We start from the raw sequence: 23,739 nt of genomic DNA on the forward strand, positions 1-23,739 counted from the left end.
AGAACAATTTGTTCCTTGTAAAACGACTTATTCACCGCACAAACATGCGGAACCCAGATCCTGGGCCAAGTCGGTTCACCTCTCTTGCATGGGCAGCAGTGCTGGCTTGCGAGGAGGTATTCGAATTTCTGCTCGAGGCTGATCATGACGAGGAGGAACTCAGTCGGGTAAGCACTGTTCCCACCTATCCGTCATTCGGCGATCTCATCTCACTTTATTCTAATTTTTGCCGTTTATGTAGGATGCTGAGAACAATACCATTCTGATCCTGCTTGCCGGGGCACCGACCCCACCCGCTCGGCACGGCCAGCTCCGCACCCACTCGCTCGCGCAATCACATTTACGTATGGCCCAACTGTATCTCGAGCGATATGCATTTCTGCTCGACTGGCCCAACATGCAGGGAATGTCAGCGTTGCATCAGGCTGCCCTCAAAGGGAACGAGGCCTTTGTGAGGGTATGTATTCAACCCCAGTCCCATGACAGACCACAACAATTAAGGACATGGCTGTGACGTCTTTCTAGATGCTGCTAGATATGGGTGCGTTTTTGGACCAGGCTGATCACCAGGGGAACACGCCCTTGCACTAGTAAGCACCTCCATCCCCTTGGGCAAGTGTCCGCTGATCAGGGGTGTACAGCGCAAGCGCTTGGGGTCATGTTCAAGTGGTTCAATTACTGATAGAACGAGGCTGCCAGTTTGCGCTGAGAAACAATGAGGGATTTACAGCCTCGGACTATGCATATTCGTGAGTGCATTCTTCCCCCTTTTTTTCATTTATCAAACTCACGCTTTTGTGGCTTTTGCTACCACTTTCGTCATATCTTTTCACCCACATGACCGTTTTTGTTCATTTATGGTTATGACCGAATCCTTACGGCCCTGGATAGAATATCAACGATGAATACACTACAAGATACCGTCCGTGCGCAATTTGAAGTTAATAAGAAACAAAAGGCGGCGCGATTGCGGAACAATCGGAGAATATCAGAGGATGATTTCGAAGATATTGGTTATGGCGGATATCCCGGTCGGTTCGCCGGTGAGTAACAATCATTTAATTAAAAATTGATCGCCTTATCGTGTTGCTTTTCATCAGACGCAACGCTTGAATCTATGGAGCACAATCGATTCCGAAGCGGTTCAGCTTCGACGAGCGAGGGAACCATTGAGTCCAACGTGGCTTCGCGCATGAGGGAACGGGATGCCGATGCGATGGCGGAATACAGGCGGCGCGACCAGGGAGGGTTAGAAGTCAGGAGAGATGAGGAACTGAGGCAGGAGAGGGTTCTTCGACGACAGCGAAGTGTGAGCAGCTCTAGCTTAGGAGGGCCTGCGGAGTCCAGCGTTGCAAGCGGTGTCAGCGGTGGAAATCTAGGTTCAACCGGGAGCCAATCACAGTTGGGCGGAAGTGCGAATGGAGGTGCACGGCAGAGCGGGTCGAGTAAGGCTCTGCCGCCCACGCCGAGCGCTCATCCGTTTGCTGCTGCCGCGCTACCGACCCAGTTCCCTACAACTTTACAATCGCAGTTCCTGCCATTGTCGAATATGTCTGGAACATTCGCTCCTGCTCGGAATCATCCCATTGCGGGAGAACCGATGCCACCTCCGCCCTCACCTGGCCGAAGGTTGCGAGCAGTTGCAAGTGCGAACGCGCTTGGTACGATGGCCCTGGCTCAGGCAACGCGGCCCAAACGTGCCGGGACCAATGAGGGTCTTGGAACCAGCCCCGGACTGGCCCAGTCTCCTTCCGGCCGGAGTGTATTGCATGGGCGATCTGCAATTAGTTCCCCTCGCCCGCCTCCTTCGTTACCACCTCCAACAGGACCGATCCCTCCGACCCCACCCAAGAATAATTCAGTAGGCTCTGTCAGTATGGTAAGGATAATTTATAATGATGATACGGCTCCAATTACTGATCGGCTCGGTAGTCTCGCGAAACACCGAAGCGTGAGACAAGTGGTGGTAGTGGCGGAGTTGCGAATGGAAAAGAAACACCTAAGAAAGAAGGAAAGGAAACACCCTCACGGACCGGACTGGGACTTCGGGCAGGGGTCTTGGGAGTTGTCAAGCCGATGTTAAGCCCGAGTGCGTTGAATGGCTCGTTCTTTTCGCGGGGTGATCAGAGCAATGGGGCCAATTCGAATAGCGCTCGAACCGTCGAGGCTTCGAGATAGAGAAATCAAGTATAGGCATGTTTTTGGCCACGAACTTTTTCAGCTGTTGGTTTTGCCTGGATTGGAGTTTTTGGATCAAGCGTGAATGTGCTTTGTTGCTGTTTTTGTTGCACCATCTATCTGTAATTGTACAATAACACCGAGTGCATTGTGTCATGTTGGCTGTATGATATACGTAGGGGTGGGGTGCTGAATCAATCGATGTATATTGGGGTGAAAGTGTTTAGCACTATGGTACGCATATAAGATTACCTGGCTCGACCATTAAATCGTTCGACAACCCAAAACGTCATCTGGGACGCCACGTGACCTTGATTGCAACCATCGCGGTTTCAGCAAAGTATTACATCACAGTTGCTCTTTCCGACCACCGTCAGTCGCCTCTGTACGACACACGATGGCTGCGCAAGGACAATGCTCCATGAGGGGCAAATGCGGCAGCAATTATGGCAAGCCGCTACCATGCCCATATGATGGGCCACCTCAAGAGGTAAGTTCGTGGGACTTAGCCACTTGCCATATTGGCTCACCTAATTGCCTTGTAGCTTGACCAAGAAGGAAAGGATTTGCTCGCATCCGTTTGCGGACCCAAGTTTGCCCAAGGACCAGTTTGTTGTACAACGGACCAGATCGCGACGCTCAAGTCCAACTTTCAAACACCAGACCAACTCGTATCGTCCTGTCCGGCATGCAAGAATAATTTCCACGAATTTTACTGCCATTTTACATGCTCCCCCAACCAAGCCGATTTTGTTACTGTCACATCTACCGAAGAAGGTGCTGTCAAGTCGGTTGATTTCAGGGTGACGGAATCATACGGAACTGGCTTTTACGACAGCTGCAAAGACGTCAAGTTTGGTGGGCTCAACGACAATGCTATGACGCTTATCGGCGGTGGCGCAACCAATTATCATGATTTCTTCAAGTATATGGGTGCTGTTCGCCCTATAGGAAGTCCCTTCCAGATCAACTTTCCTCAGAAAGCGAATTCGAGCTGGAATTCACCACTCAACGCTCCTGTTCGTGACTGTACCTCCGAGGGACTCGACAGCCGCTGTACATGCCTCGACTGTCCCGGTGTCTGTCCAACACTCCCGGCTATCCCTGGCCAAGGCCCCACTTGCACGGTTGGAGCCTGGTCATGTTTTACATTCGGCCTTGTCCTCGTATACGCTCTCGGGGTCCTGGCTTTCTTAATCGGATACCTCATTCAATCCTTTATTCGACGCCGCAGGCGTCTCCGAGACGAGCGACATGCTCTTTCCGCAGAAGCTGCATCAGTCACCGGGGCCTTGGTCGGTGCAGGCTCGTTGCAGCAGCGGGACGGCACAGAGTCTACCGGCACCCGTTCCGAATCACGCCAGAACCTCGGCCGTGGTGCTTCGCTCCTCGATCCACTCGACTCTCTGCAGCCCCGTCAACACAAACTCAATACTCATCTCAGGCGAGGGTGCTACAAGCTCGGTTTGGCATGCGCCACACACCCATGGATTACTTTCACCATCGTCTTTGCGCTGATCGGCATTCTGAACTTGGGATGGACCAAGTTCGAGGTCGAGACCGACCCCGTGCGCTTGTGGGTCGCTCCTAATTCGGAGCTCAAGCAGCAGAAGGAATACTTTGACGAACATTTCGGGCCGTTTTACAAGACTGAGCAGCTATTCATTACTGATATTCACGGCGGCCCCGTGATGACCTACCCACGTCTCAAATGGTGGCTCGACATCGAGAACGAGATTCGAGCACTCAAATCAGAACCCAACGGTTACTCTCATCCAGATGTTTGCTTCAAACCTGCTGGACCACGCGGAGCATGTGTGGTTCAATCGGTTAGCGCATACTTTGGTGGGGATATGGAAGACTGGGACGAAGATTCTTGGGTGGAACAACTCGAAGACTGCGCATCCCAGCCTGCAATGTGCTTACCCGACTTTGGACAACCGTTGGCACCCAAATACGTACTCGGCTCGGCTCCCAAGGACGATGAAGATAATAGAATTTGGCACAAGGCTGAAGCTATGGTGGTTACCTTTGTCGTTTCAGACTCGCTCGATGAAGCTGTTAGGGAGCGGGCAGAAGAGTGGGAGAGGACACTTCGAGTATACTTGGAAGGTCTATCTGGAAGGTCCGAACAAGAAGCTGGTGTCAAGATTGCGTTTTCGACTGGTGTGAGCTTGACCGAGGAGATCAACAAGAGCACCAATACTGATAAGAATGTAAGCCAAGCACCATGTGTCGTGTACAACGCTAATATCCTGCTCAGATTGTTATTCTCTCTTATCTCGTGATGTTCTTCTACATCGCCTTGACTCTGGGCAAAGGTGGAACCTCGTACATGGGCGATCTCCTCCGTGGCTCCAAGAGCCGACGCATCTCCTCGCTCTTTACAGGCACCAAATTTACTCTTGGGTTCTTTGGTATTGTTCTTGTCCTTGCATCAGTGTCAACCAGCGTCGGAATTTTCTCCTTCCTGGGTGTGCGCGTGACTCTTATCATTGCCGAAGTTATTCCCTTCCTCGTTCTCGCGGTCGGAGTAGACAACGTATTCATTTTGGTTCACGAACTCGATCGTCAGAACTCCCTCCATGGTCCTGGTACATCCCTCCAGCATACCGAAGTGGACGCTTCAGCTCTTTCTCCAATGTCGCGGCCAGGCTCGATTCGTTCACACTTGACGCCTGAAGAGCGGGTCGCACGAGCAGTGGCGAGGATGGGTCCATCGATTGCACTGAGCACGTTGACTGAGACGACTGCCTTTGCACTAGGAGCCTTGGTACCTATGCCTGCGGTTCGTAACTTTGCATTGTATGCCGCAGGAAGCGTGTTTGTGGGTGCTTGCCTCCAAGCCACCGCCTTTGTTTCAGCCCTCGCTCTGGATCTGCGTCGCGCCGAGTCCAGGCGTGTGGACTGTATTCCATGCATCACAGTCGGTGGCGGGATCGTCCTTGAAGGCGAAGAGAGCGAGCGCGACGGTGTTGCGGGCCTCAAACTCCGGGAAAGCTTTATGACCGGGTGTGTGAGGCGCTATGCGGTAGTGTTGATGAAGCGTCCAGTCAAGGCTCTAGTGATGGTGGTATTTGCGGGCATATTCGTATTGAGCGTTGTCTCGATGCAAAGAATTGAACTTGGGTTGGGTGAGTGGGTTCGAGGTCGTATAGGAGCGAGCACTAACACCTTTCAGACCAACGCCTTGCCCTCCCCTCTTCGTCGTACCTCGTCCCTTACTTCAACGCCCTTGACCAGCACTTTGCGGTCGGACCTCCAGTCTACTTTGTTTCTCGTGCGAATGCCTCGGCGCGCACAAATCAACAACAGCTCTGTGCAAAATTCACATCGTGCTCGACCACTTCAATCGCGAATGTCCTCGAAGCTGAACGCAAACGGTCTCAAGTGTCGTACATTGCCGATCCGCCAGCAAGCTGGATCGACGACTTTATGTATTGGCTGAACCCTGAACTGAGCACTTGCTGTCGCGTACGGCGGGCGGACCCGAGCGTATTCTGCGGCCCGAGAGACAGAGAGAGGCTCTGTCGCCCTTGTTTCGAGGACCGTGTCCCAGAATGGAATGTGACGCTCTCTGGAATGCCCGAGGGAGAAGAATTCTTGCGTTACCTCAACCAATGGCTCATCAGCCCAACGGACGAAGACTGCCCTCTTGGCGGCCGAGCATCATACGGCTCTGCTCTATCAATTCAGGACCACGCCATTGAAGCCTCGCATTTCAGAACTTTCCACGCGCCGTTGAAGACCCAGGCGGACTTTATCAATGCTCTCAGCAGCTCAAAGAGAATCGCTACCGAGCTGACCGAAAGTACAGGGTCAGAGGTGTTTGCGTACTCGCTGCCGTATGTGTTCTTTGAACAATATGCGACGATCGTCTCTACAGCACAAGGCGTACTTGGACTCGGCCTCGCCGCGGTGTTGATCATCACAGGGCTCTTGCTCGGATCATGGAGGACAGGCGTCGTCGTCACCGGTGTCGTCGGATTGGCAGTGTGCACAGTAATCGGAGCGATGGCCTGGGAGGGCGTCATGCTCAACGCCATCTCGCTCGTGAACCTGGTGATCGCACTCGGAATCGGAGTCGAGTTTTGTGCCCATGTTGCGCGTGCCTTTGTCGGCGCGCCCTCGACCATACTCCGTGGACGAGAAGCGTCGATCGGAGTGGACTCGGAAGTCCAAGACGAGCGCGGAGTATGTTGGGCGGCGTCGAGTTGGGCGGAGGGGCGGCAACCGAAGCTGAACAGCGCGAGCGGGACGAGAGGGTGGTGTTTGCGCTGGCAGATGTTGGGCCGAGTGTACTGAGCGGGATTACGTTCACCAAGCTAATTGGGATGTGCGTGTTGGGTCTGACGAGGAGCAAGCTGCTCGAGGTGAGTTTGCTGACTTTTTTTTCATTTCATTACCGAGTCTAACACGGAATAGATCTACTACTTCCGAATGTGGTCAACTCTGATTGTTTCTGGTGCACTGCACGGATTGGTTCTGTTGCCCGTCGTGTTGAGCGTGGCGGGTGGACCTGCCTATGCGCTCGAAGACCAGGACGAAGAGTGGATTAGCTCGGTGATGAGGAGACAGATTACGAATATACGTGAGTGCCCATGTCACGGTCATGTGACCTTGTGGCTAATGTTTTTGTTTTTGGCAGCCCATTCGTGGCTGATGACGACGAGTCGGTCCATGAAGATTAATGTTGTGGTGTATAGTTTACGAGTAATGTGATCAAAGTCTTAGTTATGTTTTCACACAATAAATGGATCGATTTGTTTATTCGAGTCATTATCATCGAGCGTGCGCTGGAGCAACGCTTGTTTGAGAATAAATAAGAGGGGACAGTGTGCGAAGAAAACATAGATTTTACCAGACTTACGGGGAGCGAGACCTTGTCCTGCTTCTGCTGGGGCTTCTGGACCTCGTAAGCGAGCGGGTGTAGGAACGAGAACGGGAGCGGGTGCGAGAGCGAGACCTGCTCCTGGACCTGGATGCACTTCTCGACGAGCGTGTGTACGACGAAACGGAACGAGATCTGGACCGACTGCGAGTGTAGGATCTGCTGCGAGTGCGACTCCGAGAGCGAGTATAGGACCTCCGGCGCCTAATGGGGCTCCTGCTCCTGCTGCGACTGGGCGAGAGGGACCTCGGGCGATACGAGTCACCTCCGAATCTCCGCGGAGGAGTGCGGCGACGGGCAGGTGGAGGCAGGCGCCTATTGCGGATGGGGGAAGGGGGACGTCTGTTGCGTCTGGGGGGAGAGTATGGTCTGCGAGGCGGCGATGGCGAGCGAGGCGGGTCAGAGAGTTCCACAGCAAGGGTAGCGCCGTCGAGCAGCCCCGTGTGCATGTGCTTCACCGCCGTCTTGGCCGCTCGCGAATCGAAAAACTCGACGTGTGCACTGCCCCTGGTCTGTCCCGCTGCTCATACATCAGCATATATACTATCAACAATACCAAATCGACTCACACTTTTGGTGGGTTGGCATGTGGATCTTGCGAATGTCCCCATACGGAGAGAATACGGCCCGCAAATGGCCTTGAACAATGTTGCGAGTTAGGTTCTTGATGAATACCGTGCGTGTAGTAGGCGATCGGCTCCTGCTCCTGCTCTTCGCCCGTGATTGGCTCCTGCTCCGACTCCTCCCTCTACTCCCCGACCTCGACACAGATCGCATCCGCATATCCTCGTCTCCCGCCATATTTCTCTCGGTCGTCGTCGGCAACTGACGGATCCAACCCCGATTCCGTCGGATGACTCATCCCCCGGTCGGATGCAGATTTACTCCGAGTCACCTGCACCATGTAAGTAGCTGCTCCCCGATGCCGCCGATCTATTCGTGTTTAGATGGCCTCCTAGGCCGACTGTAGCTGTAGACAAGGCCGATCTGTACGAGCGACTCGGGAGGGTCTATAGTGAGTCAAGTGCTTGCTTGGTTTTGTTGGTATTGACAGCCGCTACAGCGACCGCCGAGTTTGACGAACTGTGTTTCGATTTTGGTATCGAGCTCGATGAGATGTGAGTCTAGTTGGGGAGAAAATGTTATATCCTGAATATTTCTTAGACACAGAAGAAGTTGAAGAGGCAATCAAGCGTGGTCTGCCCGCCGAGCGTCCGTATGTGTATTCTCTCTTCTTCATTGCATCCACTGACGTCCCACTAGCAACTTAAAATAGAGATTCCGGCCAACAGGTATGTCGGCCAACAACCACAATCTGATCTAACGCGGTCGAAACAGGTATGACATGCTCTGCATCGAAGGTATCGCCCGCGCCTGCGCATCTTCCTTGGAAAAGAAAAGGCTCCCGAATATAAACTCGTCTCCCCAAAGGGAGGTATAGACGACTACCTACAGTTACTATCAAACCCGAGGTACGGCCTCGTGCGCATATATCCACATACTGGACCCTCCCTTCCTCACATATTCCTGCCAGACCGCCCAAATTCGACCCTACTTTGCCGGCGCCATCTTGCGCAACGTCAAGTTCACACCGCGCTCGTATGCGTCCTTTATCGACTTGCAGGACAAACTTCACCAGAATATCGCCCGGAAACGCCAGTTGGTTGCGATCGGAACGCACGATTTGGATACGCTCAAGCCTCCGTTCACGTATGAGGCTCTTCCTCCGGACCAGATCAAGTTCATTGCACTCGGGAAGGCCCAAGAAACGCGCGCTGACGAGTTGGTTGAAATCTATCGCGTACGTTATTTTTATTCTCTCTCTGTGCGGAGCTCTGAAATCAAAGACGACAGGGCGAGAAACATCTCTCTCGATACCTGCACATTATCGAAAACTCTCCGGTTTATCCGATTATCTACGACTCGAACCGAACAGTTTTGTCCATGCCGCCCATCATCAACTCGGAGCACTCGAAAATTACGCTCAACACCCGGAACGTATTTATTGACTTGACCGCGACTGACGAGACCAAGCTTGCCATCGTGACCAACGAGATGGTAGCAATGTTCAGCGAGTACTGCGAGGAGCCATTCACGTGAGCCGCTTCACCCCACATGCATTGCCGAATTAATGGTTGTCTCCAGCGTCGAGCCGGTGCGTCTCATCCTCCCCGACGGATCGACCAAAATTACACCAGACCTATCTCTCCGTCCGATGAGCACAACAGCAGCATACATCAACTCCTTCACGGGACTCACCCTCACACCACAAGAGCTCGCGCCCATGCTCCAACGAATGGGCCTCCAGGCAACAGCGACCAACGAACCCGATGCGGACTTGACGCTCTTGATCCCTCCTACCCGCCCGACATCCTCCACCCCGTTGATCTCGTCGAGGACGCGGCGATCGCGTACGGGTTCAATAAGCTCCCGAGAGCGTTCCCGGCCGTGAATACTGTGGCACAACCGCTCGAAGTAAGTAAACTGGCGGATCTCGTCAGGAGAGAATGTGCCATGTGCGGTGGATCGAGGTCTTGCCGCTCATCCTTGTGAGTACTCCTGCTTGCTAAGCTGAACCGGACGAAGTACTGATGGAATTGGATAGTGCTCGCACGACGAAAACTTTGCGTGGTTGAATCGAACGGATGACGGAAAGGTGGCTGTTAAACTTGCGAACCCCAAAACGCTCGAGTACCAAGTTGTTAGAACAAGTCTTTTGCCAGGGCTACTCAAGACCGTACGTCTTCTTTTCACTTTCCACCTACTACTGCCATATTCATATTATTGCAGATCCGAGAAAATCGCGCGCACCCTCTCCCTATCCAAGTATTCGAGACTTCGGATATCGCGCTCAAAGACGATACGCACCAGCGCCGCGCACGCAACGTTCGTCGTGCTGGGGCCGTGTGGTGCAACAAGTCGGCCGGGTTCGAGGTCGTACACGGTCTGCTCGGGCGAATCATGAGCGTTCTCGAGGTTCCGCGACTGGAACTCGTGACGGAAAGCGTGTACAGGCTGGAAAGGGCGTCGAGGGCGAGGGATGGTGGATCGAGGGATACGACGGTGAGTCCAGAGTCGGATGATATACAGAGCCAGGAGAAAAAATGCTCGCAGATCCTACCTACTTCCCTGGACGGGCCGCCAAGATTTTCTACCGCCCACGAAAGGGAACAGAAACCAAGGAGCCCACACCCTTGCTCGAGGATTCGACAGTGATCGATACCGCCTCATCCAAAACGGCCGAATCTGCGCCTCTCACCGCCACTCCCGCCGCGACCACCGCAACCTCGAAAGCAAGCGAACTCCTCTCCAACATCAAGTCCACCATTTCTTCCGTCATCGCGTCCCCGCTCGAACCAGTCAAGACGGGCCTCAAGGAAGGATCCGCAGAAAGCACGCACCCGCCCCGTGCGGACGGAGTCATCGAGATTGGAAGTTTGGGCATCTTGCATCCGAGTGTGTTGGAAAAGTTTGAGATTCCGTATCCGTGCTCGGCTCTGGAGTTTGATTTGGCGCCGTTTGTCAAGGAGGAGCGGCCGGTTTGGGAGTGAGCTTGTTGTTGTTGTTTTGCTTTTTTTCTCCCTTTTTTTTCTTGAGCTTGTAGAGTTGTGGATGGAAGAGAATAGAAATGTAGTGAACTTTGTTGGTTGATGATTCTTTTGAATGCGTAAAGTGTTGTTGAAGGTATGCTTGGTATTCGCATGTTCGTCGTATGGAAAGCAGACATTCGGCTCTAATAATCGTATCCTCTCCCCTATGCTATGAATTCAACGAGCTCCTTCTCTCGGGTGATATGTTTTACAGACATTTTTTGTGAGTACTGGTCCAACCCAGCACCCAACTTGGCCAAAAATGTCCATAGCATATTTGAACGCGCATAGAAACTCACAACGACGACACAACGGAGGTAGCGCGAGAAGCAGAAGAGTCATTAATAAGTGCAGCCCATTCACCAAGAGGATACCAGGGCCGCGGGTGGATAGCATGTCGTATAGCAGGAAGTAAAGGTGATAGCAGGACACAATGCGACTGTATGCGGTATCATAGAGCACGAAACGGTATGAATTAAACCAGTGACAACTAGAGACTCGGGGTGCGCGACTATCGGCTGTCTCTTGGTCCAGTACTATCGGCCACAAGGTGCCCATAATGGTTATTCGTCTATGAATATTGAGTCCATTCACCCCGGCTCTGATTCTGGCTCCAGCCCTAGGACATTTGCACACTCCATTCAGGGCCAACGTTTGACTAGCGTTGATAGGATCCTCTAATCAACCGGCCCCGCCTCAAGGTGCGTCACTCATTCCATGCCTGTCAGCTATCAAACGTCATTCAAGTGAAATCATTAGCAGCCGAAGTATCATAATTTCGCTGTAGGCATATTTGGGTGGTCGTGACAGCTAAACCCATGTTGCTTCATCCAATCACCGTGACGTTTTCCCTCCCCCACATTCAAGGGTTTTCCCCAACATTTAAACATTACAATCAATAGAAAGTTTTGAGAAAGATAATCTTAACGATTTATCGTGGTGGAGGGTTGTCGCCCTCGTAACATACATGTCCAAAACTGGGAGCATAGCCATTAATTCATTGCTCGGTCATCTCTGGTCGCCGAGTCCTTTATCATATCAAACGTAAACAACATGGAACAAATTCAACACTGGTAATCTAGGTTACAATTTCATCTCCGTGAATAACGCTCATGGCGTCCACGCGATACAGGAGGTGGCTGCGTGAGGCGCTCAGTCCTGTGCTGCATATCAGTGTTTTTGGTGCCAGCTAGCCGATTAGATTCCGGAGAGAGCCATGTAAATCGGCCGAGCACCGACGGGATCATTGTGGACAAGCTCCTTTTGGAATGACCTTCCCCTATGCTTTCTTCGTCTTCTCTTTCTTCGTCTACCGTCCATAGCGGTGCGGAAACGGAGCTATAGCCAGAGTACCAACCGTTTCGAGACGGCCTCTTTTCGTCTAGGTTGGGCTGTTGAAGCTGTCGTGAGTTATTTGTGGGTTCGGTTGCCTGTCGATCGCTCCGTCGTCGCCGCAAGTAAAACAGGAAGAGGATAGATAATATCGCAAGAAGCAGAAAACCAATGCCGACCGCCAGGCCAACGGTTAATTGAGACGTGCTACCCCGGACAAGCGATATGAATTAGATTATCCACGCCTAAAATGAAGCTCACCCGTTCTGGAATGGCTCGAGTTTGTTGGTGCCGGTTGCTGTTGGCAGTGTACTACGTCAACGATGGGTGAGTCACATTTCGTTGGCGGTTTCCTCGATCAAGTGACTCAACGATGTCCGAGTGCGAGTGCGAGTTGCGCGGCCAGGTCTGGAGGCCACAGTACTAGCAGTAAGGGCGTGAAATATTGTTCCAATAGTGCTCGCTCCTGCACGCGATTGCGACCTTGCAGTCGATTTGGGGGTCGAACCGCTTGATGAAGAAGAATAACCATGGCTCGAGGTCATGGGTGCCTCTGAGTTGAAACCGTAGGACAGGTGCTCTCTGACAAACACAACCCACACCTCTATCTTCGCTTGAATTCAAATTAAAATAATACAGGACGACGTAGAGTCGGTGGCCTTGTCCTCGGCCGGAATTCGCTAGGTGCCTTGTATTTTTGAAAAAGCTGGTCAAGTTGCAGTGTGACATCCTGCTACGCCCTCATTTGAGTTCCAACATACAGAACCCAGTAATTCAGTTTAGGCGCCGCTCATCGCTAATAATAGCCGCGGATGAAGGTCTATGCGCAACACAGCGAGCTGCCTTGCCCAAGTGCGCGTGGTACAAATCTATTTGACTCAGAATCAGACCGATCAGTCCATCGAAGAGACAGAAAAGAACTAACAACATGAATTCTTCACATGACAGCATTCAAGTGGACACAGTATCAAGACGTACCAATAAAATAAAGTTAATGGGCAGTACATACGAGAAAATAGCCTTCCGACCAAAATTAACCAAAAAATCACATAAACCAAGTTCTTCAGGAAGCTGAATAGGCAGGAGGTAATGGCGGCAGTCCCGAATGTGTCCTCGATGTCCCAGAAACGGAATTAGGGTCAAACGGTTCAGCCTCTATTGGCCCTAAATTGTGCGCATCCGGGTTAACGAGGTTCCGACGCTTCTCTGAGATACCCATGCTTGAGGGCTCGCTCCCGCTCGCTTCTCCGCTATATGTGGTGTTTCTGTCGCCCACCGACATGGATGCAAGTGGATAAGGTACTGGGACCTGAGGATTGTAGTGGCCTGTGGTCGAAACGTCGTGATACGACCCAGTATAGTGGGTTGCCGTTGTCGGGACTGGGGTGTACTGGGTGTGAGAGTAGCCGTAGGGTGGTTCAATATCGGGCTTCTCAGATTCATGCCGCCGGCGATTCCTTTTGTAACAGAACCAGAGGAGTAATGCCGTGATAATGATGGCCGTTATCGACACAACAACAGCCACGCCAATGATTGCGGGTGTGGCCCTGATTTATATGTTTATAAAATAATTAGAGCGGTAGTTAAATCGACCTACAGTCTATTTGAAACTGTAGATGGGGACGTGTCCGTGGTGCCGGAGGTAGGTGTAGTGGTCCCTCCTGAATATAACGTAGAGAATTTCCCGGCGCTTACAGTCGATGCCGCGCCCAAGCAAGCGTTGTTAGAAGTTGCAGTGATAGTATATGGGCCGGTGACAGCTGAATTACCCGCCGAATCGTAATGAGCCACTACATGCATATCTAGAGGTCAACGGTTGGTGTTTAGTTAGCACAGGATCCCTACGTACACCAGTACTCAACATCCGCACTCATATCCAGTGTCAAGCCCTGAAAACGTTCAAGCAATCATGAAGTAGAAACCAATAACCCATAGAGGACTCACCAGAGGACTCGAGCTGAAATTTATCGTCTTTTGTCCGCGACCCTAATACAACAGAGTGAGTTTCTATGAATTTGAGTATAATATGGTATAATTACTCACTACTGGCACGACCACTAGTTTGTATGGCCCGGTTCCATTCTTCATGTTCACAATAGCCAATTCGCACTGCCCGCTGATTAGCGGTTAGCAGGCCGTCAAGGGAGCAATACTACGAACTACCTACGTCCCCTTCACTTCGACATCCAAGGTTGAAGGTTTCAGCGGATTCGATATACTGCAATTGGCTTGAGAAGTCATTGTCAATTTTTTTTCTAGCACCTTTAGTAATATAAATGAGTCTGGCCCCAAATTCGAATGGATTGTAGCAATTCACTCCACCAGTATAGTTATTTGAGTCAAACATAGAGACCCCAAACGACATCCCGAGCGGTAAATTCGCAATCCAGTTTGTCTTGCCGGTTACAGCTACAAAATCACGTTCATACCGACTACGACGCATTTATCAGGAAACTCACCCGTATTGTCAAATTGTACCAGGTAAGGCTGGTACCCTCCAACGTACAACACAGCGTGATAGGGTGGTACAGGCTGCGGATCAACTTTTTCTTTGGCCCAGTATTGCCAAGTAGTATTAGAGCATTGTGGAACACTTTCCGGAAACTATAAGTTCGTTGACCTGCATAGTCAGCCCTCCGTTCCACGGCCATGACCGAGTCCTCAGGCACGATCACTCACGTCAAAGGTGAAATTTAACAGATCCCATGGGGGCAAGCCGGATGTGGACATGATTTATTGCTCAGGTGAACCGAGGGAGTATGTTTGCTTATAGGGACCAAACCGACGTACTCAGTCGGATGGCCCCAAGTTATACCTCATCGCCTCGTGGGCGTCTGGATTGTGATACCAAATCCGTAATCAATAAATCTATCAGAATCTGCCCGATGTGGCCGCGGACAGCCGTTCTTATAAACGCCCCAGTATAGAACTACCATACCGTGGCACTGCTTCGCGCACCGCATGGGGCTTCTGCGGCCATTATGCTTACCTGTGCCCGTCGTATGTATAGCCCAAACGTCCTGGTTGATCTAATTGTCGAATCAAGCCTGTCCGAAGAGTATGAGCCAGTGTACTAATTGCACGACCAGTTGGCATCTATAAATAAGTTTATGGTATAGGGTCCGTGCTTATAAGATGATATTACGGTAGCCGGTTGAGTTGCCTAACCTGCGGGTCTACACCCACACCAAAGTCTCTTGATACACTGCCATGCGCCAGCCATCGACCTTGTACCTGTGCACAAAATTCGAGATAAAAAGTTGTCTTTATATAAATAATAACATCCCAAACACAGCAGAAAAGCACACCGTGAACCAAACTACAAAAACAGCAATTTACACAATTGATAGCAAATCCTTCATTTCTTCTCAAGCGCCTCCATGGTATCAAAATATCAAGTTCCAGGCTACTGTTTCCGCCTTGACTTTGTTGGAGCAACTTGGCCTCCAACTCGGCCAGCCTTTCTTCCAACTGTCTAATCCTATCGACTTCTATTTGCCTTGCTTGCTGCAATACGGCCACTGCCGAAACAACTTTTCCCATCGTTCGTTCCTGGTAGCAATGTCGGCATCGGGTGTTTCTTCTGTACTGGAGGCTAAACAAGGGCTGAACGAGTATGCGGAGACAGCATGTCCCATCTTTATTGAACAGAGGGGTCGCAGAGCCTGGATACCAACGCGGCAACACCAACAACGTCATTTTCCTGGATATAGGATTGCCCGAAATTAAGCAGCTGTAGCTTTTTAAATGGCTTGACAGCGGCAGCTGGGAGCGCGAATGGGAGTGATGCATTCACAAATAACCCCAAATTAATCAAGTTGGGGCAATGCTCAGCAAACGGAATCAAGCCCCCAAGACTTGGCAACTCGATGTCGTCCGAACAAAAGTACGGATACTCGGAAAGCATAAGGGTACGGAGATTAGGCCACGAACGGGCGATATGCTCTAGATCCGCATCTGTGACATAAAGAGGATAATTGTATGTTATGTCGAAGTCTAGCAAGTGCTTGAATTTAAGGATTGGTTGAATGTGTTCCATGGTTATTCGAGGAGGTGGGGTGATCTCCACCCATTTGACGAGCATGGAAAGCACAAGGGTTTCCAGAGGGTGACAGACATCGACTAAAGTCTCCAAGAAACTCTGTACATCATTGGGCCGCTCTATCTCGAGTGAAGTTATGTGAAGATATGTGAGAGTCTTGGGGTTGAAGGCTGGCGTAGTCACGAAAATCCGCATCTGAGCAAGGCTAGCATCGAGTGAAAACTCGCGCAACTTGGGGAAGGAGCCTGGTTGGAGTTGGTGCATATCAAGAGTCATCACGTCTTCAATCTCGCCCACAGGGGATCGTGACCACAGTAAAATCTCTTCCAGTTCCGGGAGTTTGGAGGCGGAAGCGAGCACATTAGTCGTAAGGAAGTAGTGTGAAAGCCCAAGACCTCGAATGGACTTGCAGGTTTCCAGTAGGTCGCACAACCAATGCTCGACAGCGATTGCCCTAAATTGGCACTCAAACTGAAATACCCTCAGGTTGGGAGCCCGAGCTTTGGTTATCGCAAAGAATGCCTCGACATACATCTCCTCCGCCGAAGGGATAGATACATCCAAAGATCGAAGGCTGGGCGACAGGAAAATCTCGCACTGCCTAAGGTCTGAAGTTGAGTTTGGGTACCATTGGAGGGATGTTAGATTTGGTAAAATGTGGAGCTGCAAGCGAGATCGGGCGAGGTCGTCGAATACGCTGGGGCTGAGTTTCCTGGATACTGCAGACCAACCTGGGGTGTAATGGACTTCATGAATCTATATTTAAACAATACCATTCATGAGCCACAGACAAGTAAGGTATATTTAGATCGACGTACCAATGGTGCGTATATATCCGTAAACCTACTCCAGTCTGACGGCATGATAGGCCTAGCGAAACAATAACTCTGTGGCATTGGTTAGCACAGATTTGAATATATTACCCACGAGCAAATGCACTCACAAGCATCGAGGACTCCCGCTCCAACGGAGTAATCAAGCTCAATATATCGATGAGTTTTGCAGATTTATGCCAGAGCGCTGCCAGGGCCGGGCGCATGAATCGACGAGAAACCACAGCCCCCGCAGCCCGCGTTGGGATATCAGCCCACTCGAAGATCGTTCGTAGCACATCCTCAAGAAATAACGCGGGATGAGGGTCTGGAAGTGGTTCGGAAGTCTTGGTATTTTGCTGTGTCTCTACAATCGTCTCCACTCCTAGTACATCCACTCTCTCCTCGGGGGCAACATCAACACCCTGCTCATCACTTGACTCATCCGATGGTGGCACAATGAATACGTTGACTATTGTTTCGGTGTCGTTAGCCTGTATTAAAGTTAGCTATATGCATTATGTACACATCCATATCATACCATTGTGGGATTCGTTGAAGGTAATATGGCGCCTTCAACATTCCGGACGTGGCGTGAACCAGCGATACATATGAGAGCGCTTAACCGGGGTAATTTGAATTATGTGGATCCATAAGCGCCTGCGACTTGGGTGAATTTCGATTTCCGTACTCGAACCCACCAGCATTCGAATTTATTACAGTCGGTATATATTCGCTTGTAGCTATGAGCCAATGTTTAATCGAGGCCTAGGATGATGATGAGCCACGTTATAATTTCCAATAAAATCCCTTGAGCTCATTTCAGCTATATACTTCTCGAATCCAATGTATGATTATTGCAACACAGTAGCCTGAGTTCCAGACCAGCCCACCTACTTAACACACATGGCCTGTAATGTGGAAAATCTATTCATCCTGTCTGGGGGTACTAAACAGGTCACGCTTTACGCCATGGAAGCTTCCCTACAACTCCATAGTGATCCGGGTTACTACACAAGGATCGGTCTGATTCTGAGGACTCACCTCGTGACGCAGGCAAGATTTCTCGACTCAGAAAGGGGCAGGTTCGCAGCAACAGGTGATCACAACTCAACGAATCCGACGAAATGTTCTTCGCGATCCATCAGACAACCTGTCAAGTCGCTAAGTGCACTCCGGGCCGCGCATATACCCACGCCCAAATATGAATTCACTAGACACTATAAAACGAGAAGGATGTTCGATTCAGCATACAAGACGCAATCAACCTGAGTCTCTTAATAACATGCGCTTTTCGTCCTACTCATGTGCTTGACCACTGCTGGTCTCGTTGCTAGTAACCCTCTTAATCTTGAAGAGCGTGCTTGCAGCAAATCTAGTTGCGTAAGCTCATGCTGCAAGCAGTTTGGAAATTGCAATTACCTCAACTGTGCCAAATCCACAGTAAGTTTGTTTCTTGTTCGATGAATTTGTTCTTCTGCTCACACCCCACTTAGTGCGTTGGTGGAAATTGCCAGTGTAACTGCAGCTACAGCTAGAACCATCGTTAGAGGGGGCTTTGATGTACCGAATGAGCGCGACCAATTGGAGGGTCTCATGGCAATATATAAAATACTCATATTGATTTGTTTGTGAGATCAAGAGAGTGCGTGAAGGGTGATCATAAATACATGCAAGCGATCAAAAATACTATATAGCCAAGCACCCGAGAACAAGAGCAGTAGAGAGAGTAGCCAACACATAGCAGCTGTGACAAAATATACACGAATGGAAAGCAAGATAATTTCTACATGACGTCATTCAAGCCAGATCTTCACTTGCACCCCGTCCGGATGCTCGGTCCTTGTGCCTAATGAAGCTCGTGCCAAATGTTACACCTTCTTTGAAGCTTCCAACCTGGAAAGAGTCTTCTTCGTCTGTGATAACCCCGGCCCAAACTGGTCTTCGAGGCATACGATGTCCGGGAGCGAACGATGCAGGAACGCTTTCACTGACTGAACGAGATGTCGAGGCCCTTGGCCAAACGTTCCTCCGGTACTCCCATACTTGAGAAGGAACCGCACGAGCTGGTGAGGTGCCTGTGCTTCCCGAGGTCGAAGTTGAAGCGTAAGCCACTGAGGATGCATTGAAAGATAACTCTGGGACTGTGGTCGGAAGTGACGCGTTGACCCCAGCGTCCAAACGATCCTGTGAGCTGTTCGCCACTTCAACCGCTTCCCTAACTCCCGCAGGGGCTTGTTCATGGGAGATAAATGTGGATCGAACTGATGAGTCGGACAGCCCACGGGGGCGGAGTGCACGATCCAACAGCTGGGTTTGGCTCATTCCAGTTGGCATTGGGGGAACGTCAATAACCGCATCAACATTGCGGGAAATTCGACGCGGGCGGACACCCCGTACCGTTGCGTCTCCGGGATTCAGATTCGCAGTTGACTTGGTAGGGCGGACTATCCTACGCGAGTTGCTCCTCGGAAGAATAACCCAGCTATCGGTCCGCTCCCTCTCACGAACTGTCTGGGAACCAACAAAGATACCACGGAGTTGTTCCTTGCGTTGGTCCGGGTCTCCTGGAGGGCGAGAACTTTCCCTCGGTGCTGCTGTCATTTCTCCATTAGGGGGCGTGACAGTGGTATCCGGAGCGACGGTCATTGTCGAGACCGCACGCCTCATCCCAGAATGGGCAAATTCAACATTGACGGTGGTCGTACTGGTGGCTATGGCAGGTGCTACACGCGGAGCAAGGCGCTTCTTCCCACCTGCAAGCCCAACGTCGGGTTCGGTTGCACTGCCGAAAAGTTTGGTGATGGGAGCGGAAATCCAACCGATGGCAGTAGATGGGCCTTTAATCAAAGTCTGCCGGCCACGCTCGACAACACTTCCAAGGTTGGCCACACTCTCTGTACCAGGTACTCCAATTCCTGTGAAAGCCTCCTCGCGCACACGGATGATCGCGTTCGGGTCGAGCACAACGTCGTTGACCACTCCACGCAATGTGATGATCTCTCCCAGCATCTCGCGAACGGTTCTCCCGAGTAAGCCCCTCCCATTTCCAAGCTCGTTTCGTACATCTGTCGAGATGGTTTTGAGAGTGGTACGAGAAAGGTGAGCCAAGTCTGCGCCAACAAGGTTCTGGCGCTTGAGTCGAGCAGTGAGGCCCCGGACATCAGATTGTTGGAGGCGTTTAAGCAAGGCTGCAAGGTGTTCAGGATTGACAGGGGGCGCAGGACCATGTAGCGGAGATGAAGGGATGTCGCTCGTAGAAAGGGAGATGGACCCTGGTCGCGGGGATGGGATGGCGGCGGGTGTATGTGAGCTTGAATAGTTTGTGATATATGTGCCGAGCTCTGGCTCGTCAGTTTGCACACCCCTGGAGCGGCTCAGAAGCATGAGAGGGCGACGATTCTTGGGCTTTTCAGGACTTTCTGGTTCATTCCCCACCACCACAGAGCCAGTTACATCGCTGGCGCCTGCGACAGACCGGGCATCGTCATTCCCTTCTGCATCCACCTTTGGTTGGCCTGCCGGCGTTCTCTCTCCATCCCCGCCCGGAGACGGCAAGGGGGTGTTGCGTTCACTGGCAATGCTGTTTGCTGCAGATGCGCGCCGGTATTGATTCACTGGGGGAGCCAAGCCGCGAGGACTGTATAGCGCACTCGATCCTGCAGAGAGTGGGTTTTCGGATCCGGTCTCGTCGTCTGCCTGTAACCAAGATAAGTTGAAGCAATACTTCAGTCAAGGCGTAGCGTACCTGTACAGTTCCATCATGGCTTATCGGTCCCTTGCCGCCACGTCTCCTCATTGGAGGAATCACAAGAGGCGGAATAACTCTTGGAGATGGTACACGCCTCGAGAACCTATTGGCAGTTGGAGATGTCAACCGATTCGCGTTACCGGAGAAGGAAGCAGCACGGGATGAATGTGCACTTCCTACTGGCGGGCTACGAGCATTGTTACCCGGATCCAGTTGAGCACCAGCTCCCCTGGGCGATTTGGCAGTATTAGCAAAGGACGCCGCCCATCCTGAACGAGTATTAGATGCCCAGCTCGCATTACGCCCATGGGTACCGAGCCCCTGAGACAAGGAATTATATGGGGGTGGCGTCGAGCGTGTGAAAGACATATCGGTAGCTATCATCAATCATGAGCTATGCAATTAATTAAGCAAGGTTCAGCAAAGAATACTAACCATCTTCTGCCAATGGTTCCTGACCGCCTTCGCCTCGCGCCCGCATCTCAGCAATCTCTTCCTGAAGCATCCGAACATCTTCCCGCGATTCAGTTAGCATATTCTGAAGCTCAGCAGCATCTCGTTTGAGAGCCTCATTATCAGCGACCAACGCTTCAAGCATGCGCATCACTTCTGGGTCGTCGGAAGCTATTGAGGCCTTTCCCAACTAAAACACCAGATTCAATAACCGAAACCCCTCGCAAGTATAATCATGACCTACAGAGTTTTGCAGCATCTGAAGCCTTACTCGTGCATCCTCCAGAATGTCACTCGATATCTCGGAGCGTGATAGTTTAATTGAATCAGTTTCTTCCCTTAGTTGAGTCATCTCGGCTTGGAGTCTCCCTATCAACACATTAATCGTCTATCTCACAGAGTCTATCAATGTAACAGACTTACGGCAGCGCGCACCGACTTCGTTCGCCCTTGCCTCCCACACTTTTTCACGATTATTGGCCTCCGTAATTTCCCGTTTCAAATCATCGCGCTCTTGTTCTGCGGTGCGTAATTTTCCTTCCAATCCAACGCCACGAGCATGTGCAGCACTCAAGCGAGACACACTGGCACGCGTGTCCTGAAGCTCAGCAGTCAGAGTACGATTAGCAGCGTCTGCGGCCTCGAGATTGAGTTGTGCCTGAGCGAGCTGCTTCTGCACACGCGTATGGGCAGCAAGTTGGTCTTGGAGGGTCGAGACCTGAGAGTTGAGTGTGGCGATATGCTCCGTTTGGGACTCGTTCTGGATGCGAATAGGATTGTGTCAGGTGAGCGTTTATCGAATTAGGAAGCTCAAAACGGCATACCTGCTTAACAAGCGCTTCGTGCCGCCGCTCGAAAGCCTCGTGTCTTTCCAACAACGCCTGTCCAACCTCTATTTGCACCACCGTCAAAATCAAAAGGGAGGAAAGAAAAAATCAACGACTGTAAATTAGAGATAATATGTGGACATACCTGCGCTGACTATAAGCTTGCGCTCCGCATCGGCCCATGCACGTGAGGCCTCGCAGTCACGATTCCCGCAGCAACAGACAACATCGACTCGGCCAGCATCCTCAGAAGGGTGATATTCGGCTGAAGAAAGTTCGAAGAGGGAGCGGGAAAGGTCTGCAATAGTGCCATTTGCACGCAATATGCTCGACGTGAGTGGTGAAACAGGAGGCGGCGTGCGAGGCGAAGCAGGAGACATAGGGGGCGACGGAGACGCCGACGATATTCTAATGGTGGCCATTGTGGCCGGAATGCGAGACTGAGGCTCAATAGTAACGTGGGTTGGAGCTCAGCAACTTGTAGGTAATCAATGACGTGAAATACTTGAAGGCGAGTGTGGTCGTTTGCGTTTGGCCAGTGTGGGGGTAAATGAGGGCTCAAGGGTCCAAATTTGAATTGCTTCATAAATCCATAAATATAAATTATAAATGCCAGCCTAATAAACAGAAAAGCAACAAGTCATGACTGAGAGTGAACTATGTAGATGCGAGGGTATGAGTGATGTGCAGATAGATTACATTGATGGATGACGAGAAGAGAGCATTAACAGTAGCGTAGAGTGTGCGTGCTTAACGATACAGAGATGATCGTGCCCCAAAACTGAAAAGGAACAAAAAGCAAAGTCGGCCGGCCATTACCAACATAGCTTTGATTCTTCTACACCTCTCCACTTGAGCAGCGATGCCGGGTCTAATTGTACGATGGCCAAGTCGCCTTCTGGGACTCCGGGTGGTACTCGTGCACCCATTGACCGTAATACTTGGGCTTCCCCTACAAATGCGGCTCGCTTCTCGGTACATGCGCCTACACGCCGTAAGCAGGATAGTGGGTTCCCGAGCTCATCAGTTGGCCGAAGCTCAATATAGGTTTTGCAGTTGACAGCGACGAAAAGGTGTCCCTCGTTCGCGATTTCCTTCAGGAGAGAAGACTAGAAGTTCATATTAGTATGGCCAATATTGAGACGACAGGATCACCATCACTCACAATATAGTCAACCGCGGTACGCTCTCGGCGCTTAAACAGTGTTCGAGTCCTCCACTCGCCGTCCTTCTCCCCGTTCCCGACAAAATGACCGGTGGCCCAGCACTGGCCTTGATCGTACAAGAACGTGATCGTGTCGGTAGTACCCGCACCATGTGCTCTAGACAAGTTGATGTATCCATCGACTTTGCAGTGTGATACTAGATAGTCGGCGAGCCCTTGGAGGGTTGGAATATATCGCCCAGTGGTGAGAAAGGTATCATAGTTTGGTAGTGCAGGCGTGAGGCTGATAGACATAGCACGACGGCGAAGGTGGCTGGGGCGGATGCGTAGTCTCAAGCGAAGCGGTAGCCTTGGATAACTGTAGGGCTTATAGGAGGATGTGTGAGCCCGTAAGCAAAGGGCGAGAGACATCGCTATAGGTGGTAGTGCAGTGCTGGGGCAGAGTAATATAAATCCTTGAGCGAGCTTAAACACTACGGCGAATGGTTCCCGGGACTGATGAATGTGGCGATGGTAGATTGCGTGAAACTCTGTGGATCGGGTACCGCGCTGTCTAGAAAAATCCATCATGACAAAACTCCGGAACCCCCACTTGCTTTCTCAGGTCTCCCAATAAAGATAGATTGCGAAATATGGACGTATATGGTTTTATTAAACACGCGCTCAGGTAGCTTATAACTGAAATCAAGATTTGATTG

The 23,739-nt window shown here is 51.2% G+C and overlaps 9 protein-coding genes across 9 annotated transcripts; 3 read left to right on the forward strand and 6 right to left on the reverse strand.

The window, feature by feature from the left end:
- Positions 1 to 44: 44 nt before the first annotated feature.
- RhiXN_04142 (ankyrin repeats) lies at positions 45 to 2,178 on the forward strand (the record flags this gene model as incomplete). The annotated part of the gene is made up of 7 exons (XM_043323959.1): positions 45 to 167; positions 242 to 457; positions 526 to 590; positions 642 to 749; positions 892 to 1,043; positions 1,101 to 1,879; positions 1,933 to 2,178. The coding sequence occupies 7 exons, from the start codon at positions 45 to 47 to the stop codon at positions 2,176 to 2,178; spliced, it is 1,689 nt and encodes a 562-aa protein (XP_043176378.1).
- Positions 2,179 to 2,575: 397 nt separating this feature from the next.
- On the forward strand, positions 2,576 to 6,869 carry RhiXN_04143 (Niemann-Pick type C-related protein 1; the record flags this gene model as incomplete). Its single annotated transcript, XM_043323960.1, has 7 exons — positions 2,576 to 2,668; positions 2,724 to 4,394; positions 4,442 to 5,312; positions 5,360 to 6,372; positions 6,426 to 6,551; positions 6,604 to 6,773; positions 6,827 to 6,869. 7 exons carry the CDS (start codon positions 2,576 to 2,578, stop codon positions 6,867 to 6,869), a joined length of 3,987 nt encoding a protein of 1,328 aa, XP_043176379.1.
- Positions 6,870 to 6,920: 51 nt separating this feature from the next.
- RhiXN_04144 (RNA recognition motif protein) lies at positions 6,921 to 7,870 on the reverse strand (the record flags this gene model as incomplete). The annotated part of the gene is made up of 4 exons (XM_043323961.1): positions 6,921 to 6,985; positions 7,049 to 7,300; positions 7,335 to 7,589; positions 7,639 to 7,870. The coding sequence occupies 4 exons, from the start codon at positions 7,868 to 7,870 to the stop codon at positions 6,921 to 6,923; spliced, it is 804 nt and encodes a 267-aa protein (XP_043176380.1).
- A 72-nt stretch (positions 7,871 to 7,942) lies between these two features.
- Positions 7,943 to 10,620, forward strand: RhiXN_04145 (phenylalanyl-tRNA synthetase beta chain; the record flags this gene model as incomplete). Its single annotated transcript, XM_043323962.1, has 14 exons — positions 7,943 to 7,973; positions 8,046 to 8,084; positions 8,133 to 8,187; positions 8,252 to 8,285; positions 8,333 to 8,361; positions 8,431 to 8,551; positions 8,604 to 8,870; positions 8,924 to 9,165; positions 9,215 to 9,451; positions 9,505 to 9,544; positions 9,571 to 9,618; positions 9,675 to 9,806; positions 9,860 to 10,132; positions 10,162 to 10,620. The coding sequence occupies 14 exons, from the start codon at positions 7,943 to 7,945 to the stop codon at positions 10,618 to 10,620; spliced, it is 2,007 nt and encodes a 668-aa protein (XP_043176381.1).
- Positions 10,621 to 11,750: 1,130 nt separating this feature from the next.
- RhiXN_04146 (alphaherpesvirus glycoprotein E domain protein) lies at positions 11,751 to 12,536 on the reverse strand (the record flags this gene model as incomplete). The annotated part of the gene is made up of 3 exons (XM_043323963.1): positions 11,751 to 12,198; positions 12,253 to 12,303; positions 12,364 to 12,536. 3 exons carry the CDS (start codon positions 12,534 to 12,536, stop codon positions 11,751 to 11,753), a joined length of 672 nt encoding a protein of 223 aa, XP_043176382.1.
- Positions 12,537 to 13,054: 518 nt separating this feature from the next.
- On the reverse strand, positions 13,055 to 14,721 carry RhiXN_04147 (alphaherpesvirus glycoprotein E domain protein; the record flags this gene model as incomplete). The annotated part of the gene is made up of 8 exons (XM_043323964.1): positions 13,055 to 13,538; positions 13,589 to 13,793; positions 13,841 to 13,880; positions 13,936 to 13,977; positions 14,035 to 14,100; positions 14,159 to 14,400; positions 14,451 to 14,595; positions 14,671 to 14,721. The coding sequence occupies 8 exons, from the start codon at positions 14,719 to 14,721 to the stop codon at positions 13,055 to 13,057; spliced, it is 1,275 nt and encodes a 424-aa protein (XP_043176383.1).
- Positions 14,722 to 15,631: 910 nt separating this feature from the next.
- Positions 15,632 to 17,389, reverse strand: RhiXN_04148 (uncharacterized protein; the record flags this gene model as incomplete). Its single annotated transcript, XM_043323965.1, has 4 exons — positions 15,632 to 16,789; positions 16,852 to 16,920; positions 16,977 to 17,339; positions 17,387 to 17,389. The coding sequence occupies 4 exons, from the start codon at positions 17,387 to 17,389 to the stop codon at positions 15,632 to 15,634; spliced, it is 1,593 nt and encodes a 530-aa protein (XP_043176384.1).
- A 1,256-nt stretch (positions 17,390 to 18,645) lies between these two features.
- RhiXN_04149 (uncharacterized protein) lies at positions 18,646 to 22,298 on the reverse strand (the record flags this gene model as incomplete). Its single annotated transcript, XM_043323966.1, has 7 exons — positions 18,646 to 20,544; positions 20,594 to 20,973; positions 21,032 to 21,239; positions 21,294 to 21,418; positions 21,473 to 21,809; positions 21,874 to 21,941; positions 22,022 to 22,298. 7 exons carry the CDS (start codon positions 22,296 to 22,298, stop codon positions 18,646 to 18,648), a joined length of 3,294 nt encoding a protein of 1,097 aa, XP_043176385.1.
- A 393-nt stretch (positions 22,299 to 22,691) lies between these two features.
- RhiXN_04150 (uncharacterized protein) lies at positions 22,692 to 23,452 on the reverse strand (the record flags this gene model as incomplete). Its single annotated transcript, XM_043323967.1, has 2 exons — positions 22,692 to 22,985; positions 23,042 to 23,452. The coding sequence occupies 2 exons, from the start codon at positions 23,450 to 23,452 to the stop codon at positions 22,692 to 22,694; spliced, it is 705 nt and encodes a 234-aa protein (XP_043176386.1).
- Between the last annotated feature and the right edge of the window lie 287 nt (positions 23,453 to 23,739).

The sequence above is a fragment of the Rhizoctonia solani genome, chromosome 1 (assembly GCF_016906535.1).
Source record: "Rhizoctonia solani chromosome 1, complete sequence".
NCBI lineage: Eukaryota > Fungi > Basidiomycota > Agaricomycetes > Cantharellales > Ceratobasidiaceae > Rhizoctonia > Rhizoctonia solani.